Here is a 23,790-nt window from a genome sequence, read left to right as displayed (position 1 = left end):
TGGCCCTGAATGGCCAGGATTGGGTCCAAAACAGCCAGGATAGGTGATGCTAGGAGGTGTGGCATATGCAAATCAGTTATGCTAATGACACACTTCCAGTGATGTCAAGGGGCGTGGCATATGCTGATGAATTATGCTAATAAGTTATGCTAATGAGTTCCTCCAGCTCTCTTTCTACGAATGACCCCTGGGTACATTCTTGAGAAGAGTACCAATACTCCTACAGCTTCTCTCCTAAGCTGAGTTTTGGTACTGGAAGCTCTCACAGCTGAGGAAAACACACTTGAGCAGCAGTGGGAAGTTCACCAATCCCTATCCTTGTTACAATATGTAATTGCTAACAGGTTTTTAATGAATATGGTTTTTATTTTGTATGCTTCAGAATTGTTGAAAAGCACCCTATCAGTTTTTAAAAAATAAATAAAATGTACTCCCTTTGCATTTCTTCTTGCTACATGACTGGTGTGTTATGATGTTTAAACTTTTGAGTTGCTGCCCTAACATCTAGCTTGACTTGAGACAGAAAACAACCCAGGGCTACCAATTGGGTTAACCCAACTAGTTGCAACTATTTGTTGCTCTTTAATGGTACCCCAAGATGGCTGCCACTCCATAGGGATAGTTCTACTTAGGGCTTAGAATTCTTTAAGGTTCTTTTCAATCCTTTCTAGTACTTGTTTTTTAAAATCCCTACAGACTGGATGTGGCTCCTGTTTCTTTGATACAATGTTTTATAACAGCTCAGTTCTTCTTGAGGAAGATACAGATCTCTGGGAGAGAGAGGTCTTGTTTGACAATGCTAAACATCTTGCAGTGTTGAGCCAGATGACTCATTGTGACTTGCACAAGCTTAGTTCCTTTTAAAACTTGAGTTCCTTTTAAGTCCTAGATGCCCAGCAACATTTCCGGTACAAGTTCCTTTCCCTTATTCTGGGAAACTAAAGTAATATGATTGTCCAGAGATACAAGACATCGGCTACTTAGGCCTAGCCTCACTAATTTTATGTCAACTGCAATAATGAAAGCCAGAAATTTTGACTTTTTAGTAAGACCCCCCACTCCAAGCGAACCGTATGTGCACTCTTCCTAACTATGAGTGATTCCGCACATGTTGGATAATGCACTTTATCAATCGTTTGAGGTGGATTTTTTGTTCCGCACACAAAAAAATCCATTCCAAATGATCTATAAAGAGGATTGGAAGTGCATTATCCAACGTGTGCAGAATCACTCCAAGTTTAAGCTATAAAAGGTACAGCACGTACAAGTTGATTAGGACACTGGAATTGGGTTGGCCGCACTTTATAAGTACTCTTTTTTTTAAAAGTTATAGTTTACACAGGGCTCGTTACTAGAAAAGACTTGTGGGATGCTTAGAAAACAACGGAAAATATATAAACAAGACCCAAACCACCTCAGACTAATAACAATGCTTGTCTGTTTCTACGTGCCAGTAAAATATCACTTTATTTCTTTCAAGATCCTTTGAGCAGCAGCGAACCAAGCTGGCAGCTTGCCCAAATGCACTAATCTCATTATAATAATGTAAGTCTGGGAAACACATCATCAGGGATAGAGTAAGTAAGGAAAACAAGCTCCTGAAGAAAACAGGCTCTTCAACACAGGAGCTCAGCTGTTCCAAAAGGGTTTCAGCTCCTCTGGACCAATTCCCGTACTTTTCGCCCCTGCCACCACCTTCTTAACGCTGGCAATTGTTGATTGAAAGGGGGCTGTAATCTTCAAAAATTCCGCTGGTTTGCCAAGACAGAAGTTCCTAATTCCACACTGTTACAGAATCAACCTTCCCTCAGGAATTCCAACAGTCTCTGCCTTCAGAGTCTTGAAAGCAGTCCAACAGAAAAGGGGAGGGAGGGTCATAGAGTGTTTATATTAGAGCATTTCCATCCTATGTTCTACTACAACACAGCACTCCAGGTGGCCTAGTTCCTTGCGCCAATCCAAACAGTCAGCATTCTCCAATCATGTGAAAATCACATTTACCTTCAACTCTCTCTCTCTCCTGGCATTTGTTTAAATCATAAGCCACTTTCAGCAATACAGGAAGGGAAATAGACCTTCGTTCACATCACTGTGGGGCCTGAACTTTGATTTATTCAAAGGAAATAATGTTAACTGCCTGCTTTTACGGTCGCCAGACTCAAACCAAGAGGCTGCCTGAACATAGGTGGCTGCTTCATACCAAATCAGACTATTGGTTCATCTAGTTCGGCACGGCACAGACTTGGTGACGGCTGCTCTCCAAGGTCTCAGACAGTCTTTTTTTAACACTTGCCACCTGAAATTCTTTAAACAGTGATGACAGACTGAACCTGGGACCTTACACATCCAAATAATGTGCTCTACCACCAAGTCACATTCCCCTGCTCTTTGACCTACGGAGGAAGAAAACTTGCATGCAAAACCACCATTGGTTGAGAGGAGACCATCCTTTTCTGTCAGCTGTGCTGGGGCACAGCTAGTCTTGCATGCTGCAGGTAGAGGAGAAAGACGGGTGACTGGAGATGCAGCAAGCACAACCACTGAGTATCATCTAGAAGGCGTTAAATTAATAGCTGGAGTTTCTAGGACTGGCCTCATTAACCCTGCCAGTCTAGCACATATGAGAGCCGGAGAAGCAGCAATTATAATACACGGTTTCTTGAATGAGTACATTTACAGTCTGTGCATGTGGCTAGCACACCCTGCGCATTCATCCCATGCAAAAATCATTTATTATGTAAAACAAATATGCTGAAATAGATTACTTTTAAAAGGCACTTGAAAGTCATCCTTACTTCCTTGGTCGCAAATTTAAGCACTACCCCTTCTCAAGCTGTTTGTTCAGCCACGCTGGGAGAAGCGCCATTCTTCGCAAGCATCAAACTGGACAGCATGTCTCTTATTAATGAGAGAAGAAAGGCTAACCTGCTAGGAGATTTAACATTGATAGCTGTGCTTGAGACAGAAGGGGAAAGAGACCCAACAGAGGGCCAAGCATGGAAGGTTGATGGGGCAAAGAGGAGATGGCAGATGATGCTGAACTAAAGGCAGCCCCCTGGCTTCATCATGAGGCTACACCTCAAGGAAACCTAAAGGATCAATGACTTAATTTCAGTGTATGGGCCTGTGAAAAATGTGTCTTCTCTAAACAGAGTGAGATGAGAATCTACAATAAGGTAGTTAAACAGCTTCTCCAGTGACCCCGGGACTCCTTATCATGTAAGCAAGCTCTAAAAGCGCTTATGTGGCAGTATCACTTTCATTGTATATACCAGAGGATCAGTTACACACTGTGTAACAGGGAACCAAAGGATATGCTTCATGCCTGCCTATGGTAAGAACTGATCATTTCTAGACACTGAAATGTCTCCAAATATTGGAAACTACACTGCTAGAGGAAGGCAAAAAAGGGTCTGGAGAACCCTCTCCCCCCAAAAAACAGTATTCCTCCTTGAGACAATAATGGAGGTGATATTTGGATTTAAAAAACAGAACTAGGCACTAGAAGCGTAATGTACGCAAGTTACCCATGATTTTTTTCACAATTTGCTCTTGATAACAGAATATGCATCACCTTCACAGAGTAGAGCCAACTCTAAACACAGCTGGTGAAGTAAAGTTTCTGGAACTTTTCTAGCAAGCAGGAATTCCATCCTTCCTTTTAAGAGAAAAATAGAAGCCGGGGGTGGGAGAGGGGAATTAAATGAGAGCAAAGCTTTTTATCAATCCTAAACCTATGAACATAAATGCATCATTTATAACAAAGTTTTCGCATAAAATTGTACTATTCGGTATATTATGAATAGTATAAAAGCCTTCGTTTTCTACAATGAACATGGCAAATACACTTAATACATGCGTGAGAGAGAGAGAGAGAGAGAGAGAGAGAGAGAGAGAGAGAGAGAGAGAGCGAGCGAGCGAGCGAGCGAGAGCGAGAGAACACGTTACAAACTGCTGTAACCCTATGCTGCCTTAGCACATGTATCTTTGTTTTTGCTATCTAAAAGTAAGGAAGTAACTTCTTGGTCCAAATAAGAAAATCCTTTCCAGTTGTCCCCCAGTACACCACAGTATTTCAATCATTCCCTTGAGAAAAAAGAAAAGCTGGGGGCAGGGGAGACTCCCCCCCCCCGTTCGTTCCCCATGTCTTCATAATTAAGCACAGCACAAATAGAGCAAGCTTCAAGTTCCTGGACAGGATCCAAAGACAGATCTAGTTAAAGCTTTGAGTGACAAACATATGGAACAGCCACTGCACATCAGAGTCCCTGCACTGCACCAGCATAAACCAGTTCAAGACTCCACGTTATCCATCCTCATCTGCTCTGCAGTGCTACATCTGTACTCTGTAATCCCAGGTTGGAGGAGGCCAGGAGTATTATTAAAAAGTTCCAAGTAAAGAACTGGAACTTCCTCAGATCTCTCTGATCCCATTTTTCAAAGGGAGGGAGGAAGTCAGAAGCAAATTCGTTCTCAGTCCCACCCATCCCCAGCTATTCCACCCACAGTGGAAACTCTACAGACCAGACAAGAATGCAATTTAAGTACTAGGATGAGAGATTATGGGACTCAGGAAACTGGCTGGCTGGCAAGGGTGACAAGGTTAGTAGAGCTGTGCGATGCTGCCAGGTGACAAAGCTCTAGGTCAAGATGCCGGATGAGAGGCTAAGAACATACTCAGAAAGCAGCATGTGACTTGAGAAAGCTGTGCTTAAAGAACTCACACATCCTGTTCCAAGCGCTAGAAGCCAGAAAGCTAGCCACAGAAGGCAGCAATCAGCTCACACGGGTGGAAAAAAACCAGCAGCTCTGAGTGAAGCCTGTACACCCTTCCTAACACCCCGTTCTGCTGGGGCAATGGCTTTGCCAAGTCACCAGGAATTTAGTTCAACGTTGTTATGCCACTAACTCTTTGCTCCTCAAGAAGACGGCTCCCTCCAAGCCCCATCTTGAGCCATTGAACAGGTTTCTGTCTGATTTGTCCGAGGCAGGACATGCACACAGTTCTCAACGAATAAGTACAGAAAGTGCTCAAAGGTTCTGAAGAGCAGGACATTCTGTTAGAACAACCTGACCTTGCACGGCACCTTCTCCAACGCAAAGTTGCCACCTGGATTATTCGAGAGAGAGAAAAGCTCCATCTAGGTATGGAAGTTAAGGCAGGATTATAAGGAGCTGCATGATGCAACACAAGCTAAGTTGTATTGCGCTGAACAGTGAAGTAATTTCTTCAGAACGGATAAATTGCAAAATTTAACCACATCAGCAAACGGCAGACACTTCGGATGTGGGTCACTGGGCTAACAAGTGACTTTTTAAAAAGAATCTGGATTTTTATTTAGATCAGTTTTCATTAATAATATTAATTAATTAATTAATAATATATATTATAATAATAACATTCGATTTATATACCACCCTTCAGGACAACAATGCCCGCTCAGAGCGGTTTACAAAGTGTTATTATTATTACCCCACATCAATCACCCTGTGAGTTGGGTGGGGCTAAGAGAGCTCCAGAGAACTGTGACTCGCCCAAGGTCACCCAGCTGGCTTTCGTGGAGGAGTGGGGAATCAAACCCGGCTCTCCAGGGCCGATTCCAGACGGCCCCCCGCCTCGCGAAACATCGCGTGTTGTCACGCAGAAAACGCGAAATATCGCGTTTTCTGCGCGACGACGCACGACGTTTCACGAGGCGGGGAGCCGTCTGGAATCGGCCCAGATTAGAGTCCCATGCTCTTAACCACTACACCAAACTGGACTTTAAAGCAATAATGCCATCTTTTAAAAATAAGCTAGTTTAAAATGAAATCTTAATTTGACACACACACATCAACTCTGTATGAATTAATGACCTTCTATCGAGCATCCAGACCTCGAAGCTCCATTTCTACATAAAAGAAAAAAACAGAGACCACCAAAATGGCTGCAGTAAAGCATTATAAATGACAAAATAGACTGTGTGCTTTATTTATTACTACATCACTTTATGATGATCAAGCAAACACTGCTGACATTTACTTCCCATCTTATGGATAAATGTTGACTTGTCCAGAGACTGCCAAGCTTGCTTTCAGGCACTTAACCCTCCAAACCAACAAAGCTAGATTATAGTCCTTATTTTAAAGAAAGTGATTGTGCTTAGTTTCCTTAACAATGAACCAAAAAAAAAATCCCAATTTCACAATTGCTTCTCACAGCTACATCTGCTTAGCAACAGCTGCGTAGTGCTGATGATGAAAGAAAGAGCAGAATTCAAAACCTCGGTTGCTTTATTCAGTTACAAACAAGTTATGTTTTAACTGTTACAGGAGCCAGTTAGTATACGTGCTTGTTCTGGAAGTGTACAATTTCCAAAAAGGAAAAAGTACTGTTTCAAGGGTTTCAAATGAATTAAGTTTGTCAGGATTTAAAATAAATCCTCTTTGTTGCCAACGGATGCAGGCAACGCAATGCTGGTGGAAAGTGCCATCAAGTCACAGCTGACTTATGGCAACTCAGCAGGATTCTCAAAGCAAGAGATTTTCCGAGCTGGTTTGCCATTGCCTGCCTCTGTGTGGCGACCCTGGACTTCCTTGGTGGTCACCCATCCAAGTATCAATCAGGGCTGACCCTGCTTAGCTTCCGAGATCTCATCAGATCAGGCTACCATGGGCCAGCCAGGTCAAGGGTTAGAACACACTACAAGTGCCGAAAGAGTCTCCTAGTTCTGGACAGAAGTTGCAATTGTGTTTCAAAAACATCCCATAAGAGGCAGCATAAATCTAAGGAGGAAATGTGCCTTACTCTCAGAAAAGCACTGAGATGTGTATGTACCAGTTTGACAAAGAAAGAGAAACAGCAAGGAAGAGACATCCGCAGTGCACCAAAACTTGGTATAGCACCCTACATTCTCCTGTTCAAGTCCAGCCACTGCCAACAACACACTGGCAGAAAAATGCTTCAAGCCTGTTAAGCAAACAAGGCCAAGGCCAACCCAATAAAGTAAACAGGACTCTGACACACGCAAATATCCCAGCTGGTGAACAAGACCCAAAGCCTCATCATTATCCCCAACAAATATGGACTTTAAACCTGGGGGGAAATGCCTTGGCCCCAGATAAGCAGCTGGCAAAAGCATTTAGCCCACTAGCAATGAGCAGGTTCATTCTGCGTCATAATCTGGCTCAAACCCACAAAGCTAGCTGCAATCCTTCTTGGCGAAGACAATCTCTTCAATAAGGCCTAGGAATGCTGTACAGCCAGAATATGTATTCATAGGATCAAGAATGGCAACAGAGCTTCATCAGGACAAGACAACTGTACTCTGTAGATATTCAGGGAGGTTCAGTGCATGAGAGAATTGTGGGTTCACAATTTTGCTGTTACCTGAAAAGTTCATCAGTTAGACAGCATTTCATCAGCTGAAGGGACTTCCGACTCTCTAAAGCTCATACCCTGAAAATCAAATTGGTCTTGAATGTGCTACCAGACCCAAATCTAGTATTTCAGATGTCAGTATTAAAGAAGTCTTCTACGGTAATGCACCATCATTGACAGCAACTTGAGATCTCTTCCTAACTTGTAACAATGATTAAATTCCACTTTCTCAGTATAAGCTAGTTTCATTTTTATATTGTCTAAAGCAGACAGGTTTCAGGAAGGGAAATTCTGCCCAGCAAAAGAGCAAGGACAGATGCAGCTGTTAACTGAAACTAACAATAAAAATCAGTCCCAAGGTATGATCGCAAAATTCAACCTAGTCTTGTTCTTCACCTATCAGAGGTTTCATCACAGCTATGAGTCTTATAGCAAGCAATCACCACAAAAGGAATGAGAAATCAGATACACAAACCCAAGGCAGACGCTTCACTCAATTCCACTACTAAGTCTACAAAGAACTAAAACTCACTTTGTGTGTATAAGAAATCAAGCTTCATTTACTTTTGCTCGTAAGAATTCTAACACTCGAGTTTTTATTGTTCAAGGCTGGAAAACAAGGGCGTAGGGAATACATGACCGAGTACTGAATAGGACAAGGTTACTTCAGATTGCTTTAAGATTTAAGAGCTTGATCCATCCTAGCACTTGAGGGCAGAGAGATCACCACAGGATTCAATACCCTTCTAGAATGTTCTTGACTACTGGTGAGGGGATAATCAGCAGGTCCTTCACGTGCCTCCCATATCTCTGCCCAGCCCTCTTTTCATATCTTAATCAACTCCTCTCGTCACACCCTAGTGAGAGTTACTCAGCCTCTGAGCTCAACTAAGTTTCACCAAGCTGGTAGTGAGGGGTGAAAGGAAATATGGGTGGTCCAGATCCTAAATGTGCACAGCACACACACACAGCCAGAGGCAGCAGAGGGGGAAATGGGAGGAGGAAACTGATGTATTGTTTCGTTAACGCCTAACCTTCCTTGGTTTCTGTTCTGAACTCCCAGGTCAGTTAAGAGACCGACTGACTTGAATGCTGTGAATTCTTGGAGCAATAACTTCTACACAACAGGCCACATACCCAAAAGAAATCAAGCCACAAGTATTTATCCATAAGGTCTGCTTTTCAAAAATATTCAGATATTTTGCTTCTGAACCTCCAGTCAGATTGGAAAGGCTGCCATACTTTGAATTTTCACAACACTTGTTTCCAGCCCTCAACAGTTTTACAAAGCAACCTGCAAAACAAACTCAAGGAGCTCACATGACATAGTATGAACCCAGAGCCACAAGCCACTTGCAAAATGAGGTGGGCTAGTGAGTACTTTGCCTCAGAGACATCCTTCCTGCTTGTAGGAACCACAGGAACTAACGCCACATACTAAGCTGCCTTGTGAACTCTACCTGGTTGAAGAAACAGCAGAACTGTACATTCAATGCTTCATGGCAAACTCGGGATCCAGAACTAGGATTATTAGCACATTGTAGGTGGTGGTGGTTAGTATTTATAAAGGCTCACTGAGAGCAAATAAAACCAGGACATTCAAAATGAGCAGCCCCACTGGAGCAGGAATAACTGGCCTAGTAGAGAGCTAGCTGGTGCTAACTAGTAGAGGTGAAGCTGAAGTTGATTCAGAGTCTACAGCAGGAGACCAGCTTAACTGCTAGCACATTTGCAGCAATGTCTATATACCATTCCGCCATTACCTAACATTGAAGCAACAATGATTACTCATCTCTAACAGGCAGAAGGAGAAATGTTCCCATAGTTTTCCCAGATTCAATGTTCTACCTCGTGGTTACTCAATGTGATGCCCATGGGTGCAGGGCAAGAGAGCCAGTATGGTGCAGTGGTTAGAGAGTCAGACTGGGACCTGGGAAACACAGGTTCAAATCCCCATTCTGCCTTGGAACCCTGCTGAGTGGCCCTGGGCCAGTCCCACGCTTACCTTACCTACCTCATAGGGACAAAGGATAAAGCTGGGGAGACAAGAATGGTGTGAACAATTCTGGGTACCCGTTGGGGGAAAGGCCAGGGTATAAATGAAGTAAATAAAAATCTTCTATGTATATAAAGACAAGTATCCTGACTGACTCATCAATGCCCAGCCCAAACCTAGAAACATAAAATTTGGGGAGAACATTCCTTTCATGATGTAAATGCCCATTCAGAAGGGATTTTAAGAAATTTGCCTCTTAAGAGGGTAAAAAGGGGTAAAATGTGTTTTCCCGAAGGGATACAGCTTCCCTGTGTGGCTGGCAGGCTGCTGCCTGCTTGTACCCCTGCCCACTTGCCAGCTCAGCCACTCTTCTTTGATTGGGCCAGCCTTTCAAGGTCATTTGCATATGTGGGCTGATTGGGGCTCACAACATTCCACACCTCATCCCCCACCCCCCCAGACAGTTGGAACACAGAGGTCATTTGTGTATGTGGCCTGACTGGTCCTCACCTTGCACATTCTAAACAGTATTCAGTTTTGGGAGTCACTGAATGTGTCCTGAGGTAAAATGCACCTCTCAATCTTCCTCTAAAAGTTCACTAGGGTTGCCAGGCCCCACAACTGGATTTATAACTGGATTTAAAGTAGTTGAATAGCGTAGTGAGGCATGAGTATCAAGCTAGTAAATATGTAAACGATGTACATTAAATTAAGTGAATAAATGGATCCTGCCACTCTGTTTCCTAGTGCCCACATGCTTTTTCTTCACAGCACATCTTCCTCCAAACATAGAGATAATCCCGGCTTCTCTACTTGAGTGGAGTAGAAGGTGCTTCAGAAGACCCAAGGAAACATTTCATTTAGATCTGCAGGGAGCACTTATTTGGAAACATCTGTCTCCATGAGAGATGGATGCTTAGCTTGAAGCCTCTTAACATTGTGTAGAATCCCCTAGTGCCTTGTGACTGAACACCAGGCCCTATGAGAACCATTCTTTCCTGGGTCTCTCTCCACCACCAGCACCCATTGAAAGCCATTATACTGTGGCACAAACTACCTGTTCTCAAGAATTTCAGATGTCCTCACAGGTTCAATAAAGATAGGAACGCCTGCTCTATCTGCTGGCTGTGTGGAGGGCATGATGCTGTATCCTTCTGCTCCTTGGCCCGGGTCAAGAGGCAACAAGGAGGAATTCTATGCATAGTTATTTGGAAGTATTACTTTTTAAGATTACACACACTATTTCCATGACAAAAAACAATCTATGAAATGTCTTACATAAAGATGAGCATAACATGCTGTTACAAGAAGGTAATCAAATTCACTTGGTCTTACTCCTAGCCCTAAACATGCCTAGGAATTCCACACTGGCCAGCCCTTATGAGCATCTTCTTCCCTCTCTCTCCTTGTGAAAGATTTGGTGGCTCCTTTCTACAGAACTGCACAATTAACAGAAGCAAAATCCAACATGCATGTCCTTGCATTACAGCTACGGCCAGAGTTAAGTAGCTTAGCAGAACTAGAGAGATGCTATTGTGGATTTTATGTTATTACATCTTACCCGGTACTTCTCCACATTTCATAGCCCTTGGATCTTGCTATTTATGTCCCACACTCCCTTTGCAACCTCATACATTTGTGTCTACCTACTGAGGATCTGTTATGTGCATCTGACAAAGTCATCTCGCTGAGTAAGTATCTTCAAGGGTCACACTAGACTACTTATCTTTGTGGCGACAAACTAACACAACTACCTGTCTGGTATTCTCATTATAACTCAAGGGAGATACTCCTTGGTCATGTCTGTAAGGTAAGTGATTCATCCTTTGTTATAGCACATCCGAGAATGCAGCGATCTACCTCATAGGCACTTGCGGGAAGAAAATATAGTATTTTCCAATTACTCTGGAAATATTAACAGTAGATCATTAACTAGCTCCAAGAGAGAAAGATATGCAAATTCAGCCATGCTGCTATCATTCCTTCCTTCCAACAAGTGCTATCTGCATGTAGGCCTTTGTTCAAAGCATTCTGCAAGAAGCACTCCATAGACAGTCTCTCAACAAAAATATATCTGCGGAAGAGGCATTATCAGTGTTCAGAATTCATCGAAATGGGTGATCCTCCACCCATCATTTTCAAAAGGTATAGTACAGGACAAAAACATCGTAACACACATGCCTGATAAGGACCTCTAATCAATATTATCTCCTTTAATAGTCTTTATGGGAAGACATCTTTATAACAGGAAAAAGTTTGTCAGAAGATCTTTGGCCATACAAGAACATGTATAGAAACATATTAGGTTAGACTGTGGGCTAAATTCTCTCTTCGCAGTTTTTATGGGCTTTAAGTACCTGGTTGTTGCTGTTTTTGACATGATTTATTTGGTTTTGTGGTATGGTTTCTTGTTTATTGCCTTAATATTTCATTCTTGTGTTGTAAGCCACCCCATGTAGTAAATAAAGCCTCAAGTGAAGAGAGTTTTAACTGGAGTGTATGCAAAACTTTGTGCCAAAGTGGCACAAATTCTGATTTCTGAGAATCTCACCACTTGTTTCTTGAAAAGTTAGTTTCAGTGGAGCCCTCAAACAAGAACATTTGAATGTTACAAGCTAAATGCAGGAGCCGGTCTGATTTCTGACTCAAGGAGCTACTTCTACCCTACATGTGGGCAGAAACATGCAAGGAGGAGGTTGGGGAAAACATTCTCGCTGTCTGACACCGTGCAACAACAAACAACAGCAACCTAGTGGGTCCTATTTTTCCACATTTCATCTCCTTCCGCCTAGAGAGACTATTCTAATTATTTGGCAATTTGCATAAAACAAAAAGCTGCCAATATAGTATTATATTACATGCCTGAAGAATACACTACAGCATTTGTGTTTCCCTTCACAATATTTGTAGTCTCTGTTTTTATTCAAGGAGAGGTTTTAATGGCTGCTGGAAAGCATCCGTGTTCTTAGTACTGAAGATTCTTCAACGGGTTTTTCAATATTCTACCTTTCCATGAGGTTCTTAACTCTGTTGTCACAACATTGCATGGGTATGCCAATTAGATACAGGCCAAACAGAAGGAGAGGGAGCTCAGACAAACATCCCTTTTTAAAAGGAATCAACAACTGAAGAAGAGAGTTCTAAGACACAACTTCAAAATGGCCTGGAGTGAGTAGGAAGATATAGAGCCAAGCTACAAGTGGCACCTGACACAGGTTGGACACTTGTCAGCTTCCCTCAAGTTTTGATGGGAAATGTAGGTGTCCTGGTTTTACAGCTTGGCTTTCCATTACAGCTGCAAGACCAGGATGCCTACATTTCCCATCAAAACTTGAGGGAAGCTGACAAGCGTCCAACCTGTGTCAGGCATCACGTGTAGCTTGGCTCATAGACGCAACAACACATTTCCACCCAGCAGCCCTGAAATATGAACTTCTGCTAGGGGGATCTTCTGCTAATGTTCAACAGCTAAAAAATCCACTGTGTGCCTGCCACACCTACCATAAGCCAAAATGGCCAAAGGGAAGGAGCCACGAATGTTCTTTGGTTAAAGTCCAAAAAGGAGAACGATTAACAGACTTACATACAATCATGAATAGAACAAGTGATGGCTCAGCACTGACAGCAAAGTCCGACTTCCTTGGAGCAGATCTTAGAAGCACCCCTCCCACTCCTTCCCTCAGAGCGTCCAACACGTCTGGAACGTGCAATCAGACTATTCCAAATCCAAGTGCAACTTTCCCTATTCGGCCTACTATGCTCCAGCAGTAAATTGCAAGATGTTTGCTAGCCACACCTGAAAGATTTGGCCACAAGTACAGACTTTGATAGCTTGCTCACTCTTTTCTCCCCCAACCCTTTCCCTCCCCGATGCTGGAAACACAACATTCTTACACCCTGAAATATTTAGAGTATGTAGGTATAAGAATTACATAGCATCAGAGAAGCTCGTCCCCTTGAGCTTCTTGAACGGAAGAATGCCAACTCAGGACTGTAATTCACACAGAGATGCAACAAGCAGGCTCTTGTGAAGATTCTGCAGAAATGCTATATTATCAACAATCAAATAGTCCCATCGCACTAGGCATACAACTCTTGAAGTATACACTCTGCTCCTGTACATATTTACTCAAACCTCTCATGGATTCAGTGAGGTGCATAGCATTGCACTCCTAGCTACAATCTTCAAACCTGAAACCAAGCAGGTTAGGCAGTTTTCATCAAGGATCAGCTCAAAGTGCTTAAACAAAAGAATTTAATAAGTTGACTTAATGAACAAGAAAGTAACCCCATAAAACCAATGGATCCAGTGATCTACTTAGGGTACAGATTGCAAATCTCCCCTACTTTCCCTGAAGCTATTACCAACTCTCAGAAAGTTGATTGTCCCCGGGGTCATGTGACCTATGTGGAGGGTGGTTAGGCTGCACAGACAAGGGGAAGGGGGCAAAACTGCTAACAGAAGAAGCTAAAAGGCAGATTTTCCTCTTTTCCTCTCCTCACCCTCGCTATTAACCGGCTGGAATTGACTTCTCTGGAGCAGGAAAGGATAGGCAGGAAGAGCTGAAATGGTCAACTCCTTCCGCTGACTGATCACTGGATCCAACCCATAAACATACAAATGATCTAAATATGCAATGAGTTTTTCCTTTGAAGAGATTAAAATGACTGAGGTCAAGCTTGCTATCCTATGCATACTTCCTTGGAAATAAGTCCAACTGAACTCAGTGAGTCTTGATTCCCAACATACATACATAGGGGCAGGCTGATCGGCATCAATCCGTCTCATTCTCAATTTGGCAAAATCTGTGCCTCCTTAAATCCAGAGACTGGAGCCATGAATGGACAGGACAAAAAAAGCTCCAGGTTTGAAGAAAAATCTGAAATCTTTATTTTAAAAAAGCCCACATTGTAGGGGTAACTCCACAGTGCCCGTAAGGAGCACTGTGGCTTTAAGAGACAAATGTTTTGTTTGTTTATTAAATTTGTAGCCCTTTCCCTACAAGCAGGCTCAGAGCGGATAACAACATCATATATTCATACACATAAAAATAAAACAACTCGCAATATAAAATAAAATCCCATCAATATTACAAATACATTAAAACAACTTTACGATGTAGTGCTTAATATTGCACAACTCAAAACATTCAGACCCTGTTGGGTGAGGGTGGCAGGCAGCTGTTTACACAGACAGCAAGATCAGGAGGGGAGCCCAATCCCGCCCCCCCCCTGCCCCCAGCGGGAGGCTGGCTGGATAATTCGCCCTCCTCTCAGTGACCTTTGCTAGGCAACTCCAACAGTATTACCAGCACTGAATACCAGTAAAAGACAAAAAGGGAGGCCTTTCCAGGGCTGTTTCAACCTCTGAGGGAAGATTCCTTGGGGCCAGGGCTGGTCGCCACCGCCAAGCAACTTGATACCATGCCATTTGCATGACTCACCCAGGCTTGACTGCTGCCTACTGTTCAACAGCAGCCACCCTACAAAAACTAGCGCTGCATAGTGGTTAGAGTTTCAGACTAGGTTCTGGGAGACCCAGATTCAAATCACCACTGGAAGCTCCCTGTGTGATTTTGGGCCAGCTCCACATTCTCAGCCAATCCTATCTCACTGGGTTGTTGAGAGGATAAAGTGGAGCAGAGAATTACGTTGCTTTGGTTCCCCACTGTGGAAAAAAGGTGGGGTATAAATGAAATAAATAACCAATAAATAATAAAAAAATAGCTGAATGGGGGGGCAGGCGGGCAGATAGGGGCTTGGTTGGTAGGAAGGAGCTCATAAGTGTGATGCAGGGCTTGGTGTAAGACGTCAAGCCCTGCGCCTAAAATGCTGCATTTTAATATTTATATCCGCCAACTGAGAATTTTTTATTGTATATGGAATAGTGTTTGAATGTTTATTTATAATGTTATTGTTTTTAAACTGTATGTTATTGATTGTATGTTGTCACACCGCCCTGAGCCCTCTGACGGGGAAGGGCGGTCAAGAAATGCAATCAATCAATCAATCAATCAATGGAAGATGATGTTGCCAGGAAAAGAGGAATGGGACACAGTTTGGGAAATGAAATAAAGGGGAAAGTGAGGTGACTCCCCGCAACCAAGTCCATGCAAGTTTCCTGCTGAGCAACTGGGCCCAGCTCTAAAGTCAGCACCACAAAGTTTTCTCAGGGAATGACAAAAGCTGAAGACAGGACAGCATATAACGGTAGGCTGGGAAGGAAGCAGGAAGACTAGGGAGGCTTTGAGGGAAGGGAAAGAAAAAATAGTGGGGGAGGAGAAATAAGCCTGCCTCCACTGCTCAAGCCCTTGCACATCCCACACTTGTTCTTCCTAATTTTATAATGTAAGGTGAGAACTCGAAGAAAGTTAGCTAGACTGGCACGGTTTGCAAACGATCCTCATTTTACATAGTGCCACACAAGACATTTGGATATATAAACTAGTTCCTCTCTGCTTTCATGAAAGTCAGCCAAAGTGGATCTCTCCACCATGACAACAGATTAGCATCGAAAGCAATGGCTTCTTCGGAAAGCAGGTACAAAAATATTTTACATTACCACAAGCCTGTCACAAGGTCATTCAGTGGAGTTCATTAACAGGGTCAGGCAATTGTTAACACAGCACATAGCAGGAAGGTGGATTTCCTTCCCCTATTTCAGGGCCAGTTAGTAGGAGAGTTTAAATCTTGTATTAATCCTAGTTTATTCCCGATTAACAGAGAGTGTTCTCACAGTAAGTTTAAAGTCCCCACTCCTCCCTTCAGCATCATTACCTGTCCAGGTGCTATTTAAAGGAAATGCAGAGCGGGGATAAAAACGTTTGCCCATGTGGCATTCTACGCAGCTGGCTTCACATAGGTCAGTCCTTCAACTGCTATTCATGTGGGATCTGTGGTCCTGGCATGCGCTGTACTAGCATTACATGCACAGGACAGACGGCACAATTTAAATGTGAAGCTAGTTTGCATGGGAAATCACATGGGCAAACATTATTTGCTAACCAGGTATCACTTTAAATTGACGCTCGGTTTGGAGAGTATGCAAAGTCTATCCTTTTACCATTCCATTATCTACAGTTTACATTTACAACACAAACCTATGAAATAGGCACTCGATACTAAACCTACAAGAATCAATTCTGCATAGGACTGCACTATTAATATCTTAGGTTAGTGTAAGGAGTTACTTAGAATCACTGTTTATATAGTGAATTTTAGTATTGGGGGACTGAGAAAAAGTAGTTTGCTGAAGTCTGAAGAAGAAAAATTTGAACCAGAGGCCTTCCAAATTATAGATCCAGAGGAGTTAGCCGTGTTAGTCTGTAGTAGCAAAATCAAAAAGAGTCCAGTAGCACCTTTAAGACTAACCAACTTTATTGTAGCATAAGCTTTCGAGAATCACAGTTCTCTTTGTCAGATGCATCTGACGAAGAGAACTGTGATTCTCGAAAGCTTATGCTACAATAAAGTTGGTTAGTCTTAAAGGTGCTACTGGACTCTTTTTGATTTTGCTTTCAAATTATGCCTCATATTCTCAGCCACAAAAACACACTGACTATTGAACTGCTTATCCCACCTCTCAAATTAACAAAATATATTATCCTACATAAGAAAATCTAAAGCAACCTTGAAGTCAGCTAACCTGGCTATTCAGGGAAGCGTCCGTGCAATTGTAGAGTAATAAAGTTTCAAGTTCCAAAGAGCCATGCAATCTTCCTGACACGGTTTTTTCCACCTGCCCTGACAAAAAGTCCTGCTTTATTGCAGCAAACACAATTCTGTCCTTTATACCTGTTTTGCGGCCTCCATCTAGCCTGAGAAGTGAGAACTGTTCACTAGTATCATTTTAGGTTGCTTAATGTTTTTTATGCCCCTGGCTTATTTTTATATTGATAGTTTCGGCTTCTTCTTTATTTGGTTGTATTATTTTTACTTGAATTATTTTTACGTGTATTTTCATGTGTACCATGAGCAAGTCGCTGGAGAGGTGTCATATAAAAGTAATAAATCAACTGCTGACTATGTAGTTACCATAACAGGTTACCACCCTGTTCCTTCTAGATAATGGGATGAGATGATATAATCCATCATAAAAAAAATCCTATAAAAGATAAAGAGCAAGCTTCCTTGTTTAGTTATTACATCCAGATTTATAATAAGCACTTCTTCAGTATGACATATGAAAATGGCCACGGGGTGGGATTGCAGACGCAGCTGAAGGACATTAACTAAGGCATTTTAAAACAATCCCAAATATTGGACAATCCATATTAGCTAATGGTTACCGCAGCAGAATCTCTGTTGCAGATGCATTACTGAATAGACTGTCACCAGCCAGGGCTCATGCTAATTTTCTGAGCTGTTTACATCAACTTAGTCATCCATTTACATCTCCATGAAAAGGTTAATTGCGTGCTGAGATTACCCCTTGGTAGTTTGCACTTGAATGTTTTAGTGAATTTTCTTTTGCCTCACCCGATAGGGTGGCCTTCCAGTTTCAGTGAAGTAAACGCGGTAAGTAATTACTTCTTGGCATTGCGACCAATGGGTAAAGGGTAACTTTAAGCAGCATGTGAACCGTTATCAAGAGCCAAGGGGTTACAGATATTTACACATAGCTAGTACAGCAGTTATATAAACATAATTAATGCAGGACTGGTAAGAATGTAGCACTTATGGGATGTCACTTGAGCGTATTTTGGGGAGTTGGATTCAGAATTAGAACAGCAGTTTGGGATCCTCAAATGATATGCAGGGGGTGGAAAGAGAACCAATAATGAATATGATGTTTCATACTGTAAACAAACTTCCATTTAACTCCAAATCACAGCTTTGCATATACCTGGGATTCTGTATTTTGTGTCAAGGAACTAAAAAAAAAAAGCAACATCATTAATTATGTTCTTTTCTCTCGACACACTGGAATTCAGAACAGATCAAGTTGAGCACAAGTTCCTTGATCTTATATTTGCCTCAACTCTAATGCTGGCAAGGGGGGTGGGGGAGAGAGACAGCACATTTGCAGGGGAATTCAGATGGCCAGGGGGATGCAGTTAACCCTCTCCTGAGACATCTGTTCACCCCTCAAATGCCCTATGGCTGTTTTTAACCCGCTTTCCCCTCAAGTCAGGCTCTGCGACCAAAAGCAAGCCTGGCTGCAATAAAATGCATTGAGGGGACTTTTATAAGGAAGTGTTAAGCAGCCATCTGCCGCTGTTCCTGTTGCTAATACCACCCCATCCTTACGTTCACATAATTTCGATTCAGAATGTACATAGGTAATACACAATTCTTCCCTCAGAGTTATCTATGGAAACGAACAAGTAGGATTAAGGCAAACAAAATTAAGTACACATGGCACCCACCAACACCAACAATCATGCCCATCCGCATTTTTTAAAACAACAACAACATTTAGTTTATATACCGCCCTTCAGGACAACTTAATGCCCACTCAGAGTGGTTTACAAAGTGTGTTATTATCATCTTCATGACAATTACCTTGTGAGGTGGGTGGGGCTGAGAGAGCTCTGAGAGAGCTGTGACTGACCCAAGGTCACCCAGCTGGCTTCAAGTGGAGGAGCTGGGAATCAAACGCGGCTCTCCAGATTAGAGTCTCGCCGCTCTTAACCACTACACCAAACTGGCTCTGAAGAACTGACTGAAGAACAGACAATTATGACCACTATTACTACCACATCCAGCCCCTAAATGGTGGTAACCCAGAAAAATCATTTTCAACACCTGAAATCTTTTCTCTCCTGCACTAAGGGACTGCACTAGATTAGACTCTCTCTTCTAAGCAAAAGGCAGTCTGATATAGATAGTAGAAAGAACAATGAATATTACAAAACTTACAAAATAGTAAGTTTAGATTCAATACTATGAAACAGATCTTTGTTCTAACAAAGATCAACCCCCGCCTTGAAGAGCTGCAAGAGGTCAGACGGGTCCTTTAACAAACCTACATGAAATGCATTTCTTTCCACAGTGGAACTCAGTGGACTCCACAGGTTCTTTAAGTATCAGTTCTGTGCAATAAAAAATAGTATGGTATCTTAGCAAGAGCCCGAAGAGGCATGGACTACCATTCTGTGCCCTACGTATCAAAACTCATTTGTAGGCAGAGATACCTGATCTCAGAACAGGATTATGGCAGAAGATAATCCATTCATGTGTCTGCACACAAAGCAGGCACACTTGTGACCTTGTTTACATTTGTGAAGTGGTTTGCACTTCAGCCTCACACATGTTTTCTATAATCATACACATAATAAGAGTTCTTCTAAGAGTTCCAAGGAAATTACTTCCAAGCAAAATATCTTGGCACTCGAGACCTGCCTCCTTGCCAGCCTGCCCATTTCCAGAACATTGCAGATTCGGGCCCAGAGACCACTGCAGAAAACGCATCATGGGAATGCACACTTCCTGAGAGCAAAATGCTTCCCAGACTTCAACTATGTCAAGGCTTAGTCTCAGAAGCTGCTTCCAATACAAGGGCTGGGTCCTGGGATGTATAAAACCTGCCTTCTCTGGAATTCCTTTCCAAGGGAGGAGACATGCCTCCTTATTTTCCTACTGTCTTATCGCCAGTTTTAACCAGTGATTCTCACCTGATTGTTTCATTAGATATCTTGCATGTTGCATAATGTATTTTTACAAGAAAAAGACTTTGACTTGCAGTGAAAGAAATCCCATCTCCACCCTTCCCACTACGGCCTCGGGCTTCCCCTTCATCTCTAGTTCACCCACCCACTCTCAGATCAGCTTGCCTACCATTCTGGCTCACTTGCCAAGTGGCTGTTTTGCCTTCTCTTCCCCGCCTGCCTCCCTCCACCCCAGTGCAGCAAGGGGGGGAAAGTGGGCAAATGAAATGAAGTCCCCTAAGAACATTTGCACATGCACAGACTTTGCTACAACTCTTGGTGGGATTGCACCCCCAAACTAGTTGTTTTTTTAAAAAAACTAAGATTTTGGCAACTTTGGGATGTCCCCTGGGCTTACAGAACCCAACACTGTAACTTTGGCTGGCTCAGCTGTTTATAGATTAGTTATTACAAAGAGAGATTATATTGCAATGATCCCTGCATGGGATCTGGGGGTGCCATAGCACCCAATAAGAAGTTAGCTTTCCTTCACCCTGAGTAACTGCAACTTACCCACGCTGATTTCTACTACACATGACAGGATTATTGCACATGTCAGAGTCCTAGTACCTCTCTTTTTAGACACTGAGCACCATGAAAGTCTTTATGTGCTTTTAAATAAAAGTGGGATGTACTTCCACATGGAGGACTGTAATCTAAAAAGGTAAAGAAAAAAAATCCAAGCACCCAAGAAACAAGGGGTAAAGAACTTGGCAGTAATCCTGTTTTTCTTGGCTTGTATCACATACTTACTAGAGCTCACAGCACGGGCTAACACAACTAACTGTGCAATCGTAAGCAGAGTTACACCAGTCCAAACCCACTGATTTCAATGGGCTTAGACTGGAGTAACTCTGTTTAGGATTGCGCTGTAAAGAGTTTTGTTCCTACTGAGCTGATGTTTTTGCCTTGCCAGGGTACCTGGTCACCTCTTCCCATGTTGTCCAGCCTGCCTGCCACATAAGGTCTTCCTCATAAGCCCTGTCTCTCCCCACCTTTGAAAGCAAAGTGCACGGCAATGAGAGACAGGGCTTTTTCAGTGGTGGCCCCTTGCATGTATGATACTATTCCCCTTGAAGCCCATCTGGTGCCAACGCTACTTACTTTTAGGTACCAAACCAAAATGTCTCAAATTACCAGGCTTTTAACCAAGGGACTCGGCCTTTAAAACATCATTTTTAAAATCAGTTTTTAGCTTGAGAAATGTTTAATACTCGTTTTAAGCTGTATCATCTTTTTTGTTGTTTTATGCTCTGCTGTATTTGGACAGTGGTTTTTAATAACTTATGTTGTTTTAATATTTATTATATTTTATTTTGCAAGCTATATTGGTAGGTAACCTGGGAAAGTGGCACCGAAATCTTCTATACAAATATAAAATGCACTATTTGAAACAGTTTTTAGACAGGTCTTTAGTGCCAATGGTGAAATTAGCATTTAAGTCGATTACTCCATTGGGTCTATTTTCCTTGTCTTTTTATCCCACCTTATCCTGAAGGCTGGTACGGTAGCAAGTTATCACTTGTATCACACTATTGCAATATTTCAATTCAATAATCTACCAAAATTTTTAAAAAACCCTTTTAAGAAACCATAACTATCAGATTACTTCTGGGAGCGGGGGAAGAGAAGCATAGATTGGACAGCAAGATAAAAATTAAAGACGGGGGATTATCGTTCCATCTATACTTGGCCTGGTGGGAACAGCTTGATTAACAGTCATAAGCAGCGTGCATTATGCACTAGCAGAAGTTACACAAATTATTGTCTTCCTTCAGGACTGGGTTTGTACCAAAAAGCAAATCATGTCAGGAAGCGCCAAATAACTGAAAGGTTCTTTCTGCTTCGGTGATCTATTGCTGGAACAGAACAAGGCGAAATGCAGCCCCAACCTGGTTCTGCCTCTTAAAGAACAGCCTGATCTTTGCCTTCTTATTCCTGCACCCACTTTGGATGCCAGAATCTTCCACTGGAGTCCCTGGCAAGGGGCTGGTTGCAGATCGGGCGGAGCCCATAAACAGAGCCCCTGCCAATTTCTCCCCAGCCATCTCCTTTGCTCTCTGCAAGCTGAGACTCGGCCGGCACTCCCCGCTAATGTGGGTGCCAGCGGGGCTCGCATTCAGCTCCACCGCAGCGGAAGCGACCCGCTTTTCAAGAAGAGGTCACGTTTCATAATGACAGAGGGGAGGGGAAAGAGAAAGCGGACTCGGGTTATTCATCGGCACAAAAAAAGCCCCTCTTTGATTGACTCGCTGCAGGGAAAGCCGCGGGAAACTGCAGGAGAGAGGAGTGGGAAGAGCTCTGCTGATCAAGAGAGACTTCCTTATGAATCAGGAGCAAGAATTTGCCGCCGCTCCTCGTTAGATCCGCCGGCGGCTCCCACGCTGCTTGAACTGCTTCCCACGAGCCCCCGAGGGCGCGCCCGCTCCCTCTCAGGTTAAGGGCCACGCCAATGCCTCTAACCCACTCAGGTCTTCACGGACTGGGATTTCTTCCTGACCGAGATCTCGGGAGGCACAAGAGCGGCAGAGCAGGCAGAAAGTCCGCTCCCGTCGCTTGACCACCACCACTTCGCTGGCAGGTGCGACAGGCAGAAATGCAACCGGTGTAACCTCTTGACCCACGCGGCGATGCCTCGCCTGTGGAGATGCTGCCTGTCGCCCCTTAACTACGGCTCTGAGATTCGGCCTGCAAACTTAAGGACGGTTTCCTGGGAGTAAGCCCCATTGACTAAAACGGGGCTTACTTCCAAGTAGACCTATAAAGGACTGCCTTTTCAATCGTCCTGGCCTTCTGCCCTCATCCTCTGCCCCCCACGCCCCGTTCAGCCCCCTGCCGTGCGCGCTCCGCGCCTTTCCCGGGAGTGACCCGGTTCCTTACTCGCTGGGCAGCGGGGTCCTTTCCCTCCTCGCTCCTCTGCTCCGGCTCCTGCTGCTGCTGCGAGGCAGCCTCCAGCGGCTCCCGCTCGCCGCTCATCCCCTCCGCCTTCTCCGCGGGCAGCGCGTGGGCCGGTTCTTCGCGGCACTCCAGGCTCGCTTTCTGCAGCCGCTCCTCCGCCGCGGCGTCCACCACCAGCAAGCGCACCGAGCCCGGCGAGTTCCGGATGCGAGTCACCACTTGCTGGTGACTCTCCTTCTCCACGTTCTCGCCGTTCACCTCCACCAAGCGGTCGCCGGCCCGCAACCCGGACTTCTCCGCCGGGGAATCGGGCTCCACCAGGCGGATGAACTGGCCCACCTTGCCCTTCTCCCCGTGCAGGTGGAAGCCGTAGCCGTTCGGCCCCTTCTCCGGGCAGCACAGCCGGGGCAAGTGCTGCGACTCGCTCCCTACCCCGTTGTCCATCTTCCTCCTCGGAGCCGCTCAAACCGCGCGGAAGAAGTTGGGAGCGGCCAGGAGGAGGCGAAGGCGACCCCGGGAGACGGGCCTGGAGCGCGCCGGCTGCAGGGCTTCGGAGCAGCAGCAGGTGTCCCCGGGGCGGGCCCGCAGCGACCCGAGAGCAACAAGTAGCCACCGCTCCACCTATCACCGCCTGTCTCGGGGTCTGAGAGTTCCAGACCCGGCAGTGGCGCTTTATCCAGGGGGCGGGCCCAGTTCCCGGAGACCAATTGCGCAGAGGGAGGTTGGGCAGAGGGAGGAGTCGAAAGAAGGATCTGAACGCGGAGTAAAGTCGGGGGAGGAGACTTGGAAGCCGCAAAGGGCGCAGCCCCGCCTCCTCCTCCGCCTCCATTAGCTGTCTTGTCTTGAATCTACCCCCTCCCCCTCCCCGCCCAAATTTCTATCTCTCG

The 23,790-nt window shown here is 44.1% G+C and overlaps 1 protein-coding gene across 1 annotated transcript in view; it reads right to left on the bottom strand.

Annotated features, from left to right (window-relative positions):
- NHERF1 (NHERF family PDZ scaffold protein 1) overlaps positions 1-23,535 on the bottom strand; it is a 53,456-nt gene extending 29,921 nt beyond the window's left edge. The window contains exon 1 of the mRNA XM_054977817.1: positions 22,886-23,535. Within this exon, the coding sequence (XP_054833792.1) occupies positions 22,886-23,347 (462 nt within the window). The 5' untranslated portion in view covers positions 23,348-23,535. The remainder of the gene's footprint in view (positions 1-22,885) is intronic.
- Positions 23,536-23,790: the final 255 nt, after the last annotated feature.

This window comes from Eublepharis macularius, chromosome 4 (assembly GCF_028583425.1).
Source record: "Eublepharis macularius isolate TG4126 chromosome 4, MPM_Emac_v1.0, whole genome shotgun sequence".
Taxonomy (NCBI): domain Eukaryota; kingdom Metazoa; phylum Chordata; class Lepidosauria; order Squamata; family Eublepharidae; genus Eublepharis; species Eublepharis macularius.
This window is presented reverse-complemented; position numbering and strand designations above follow the sequence as displayed.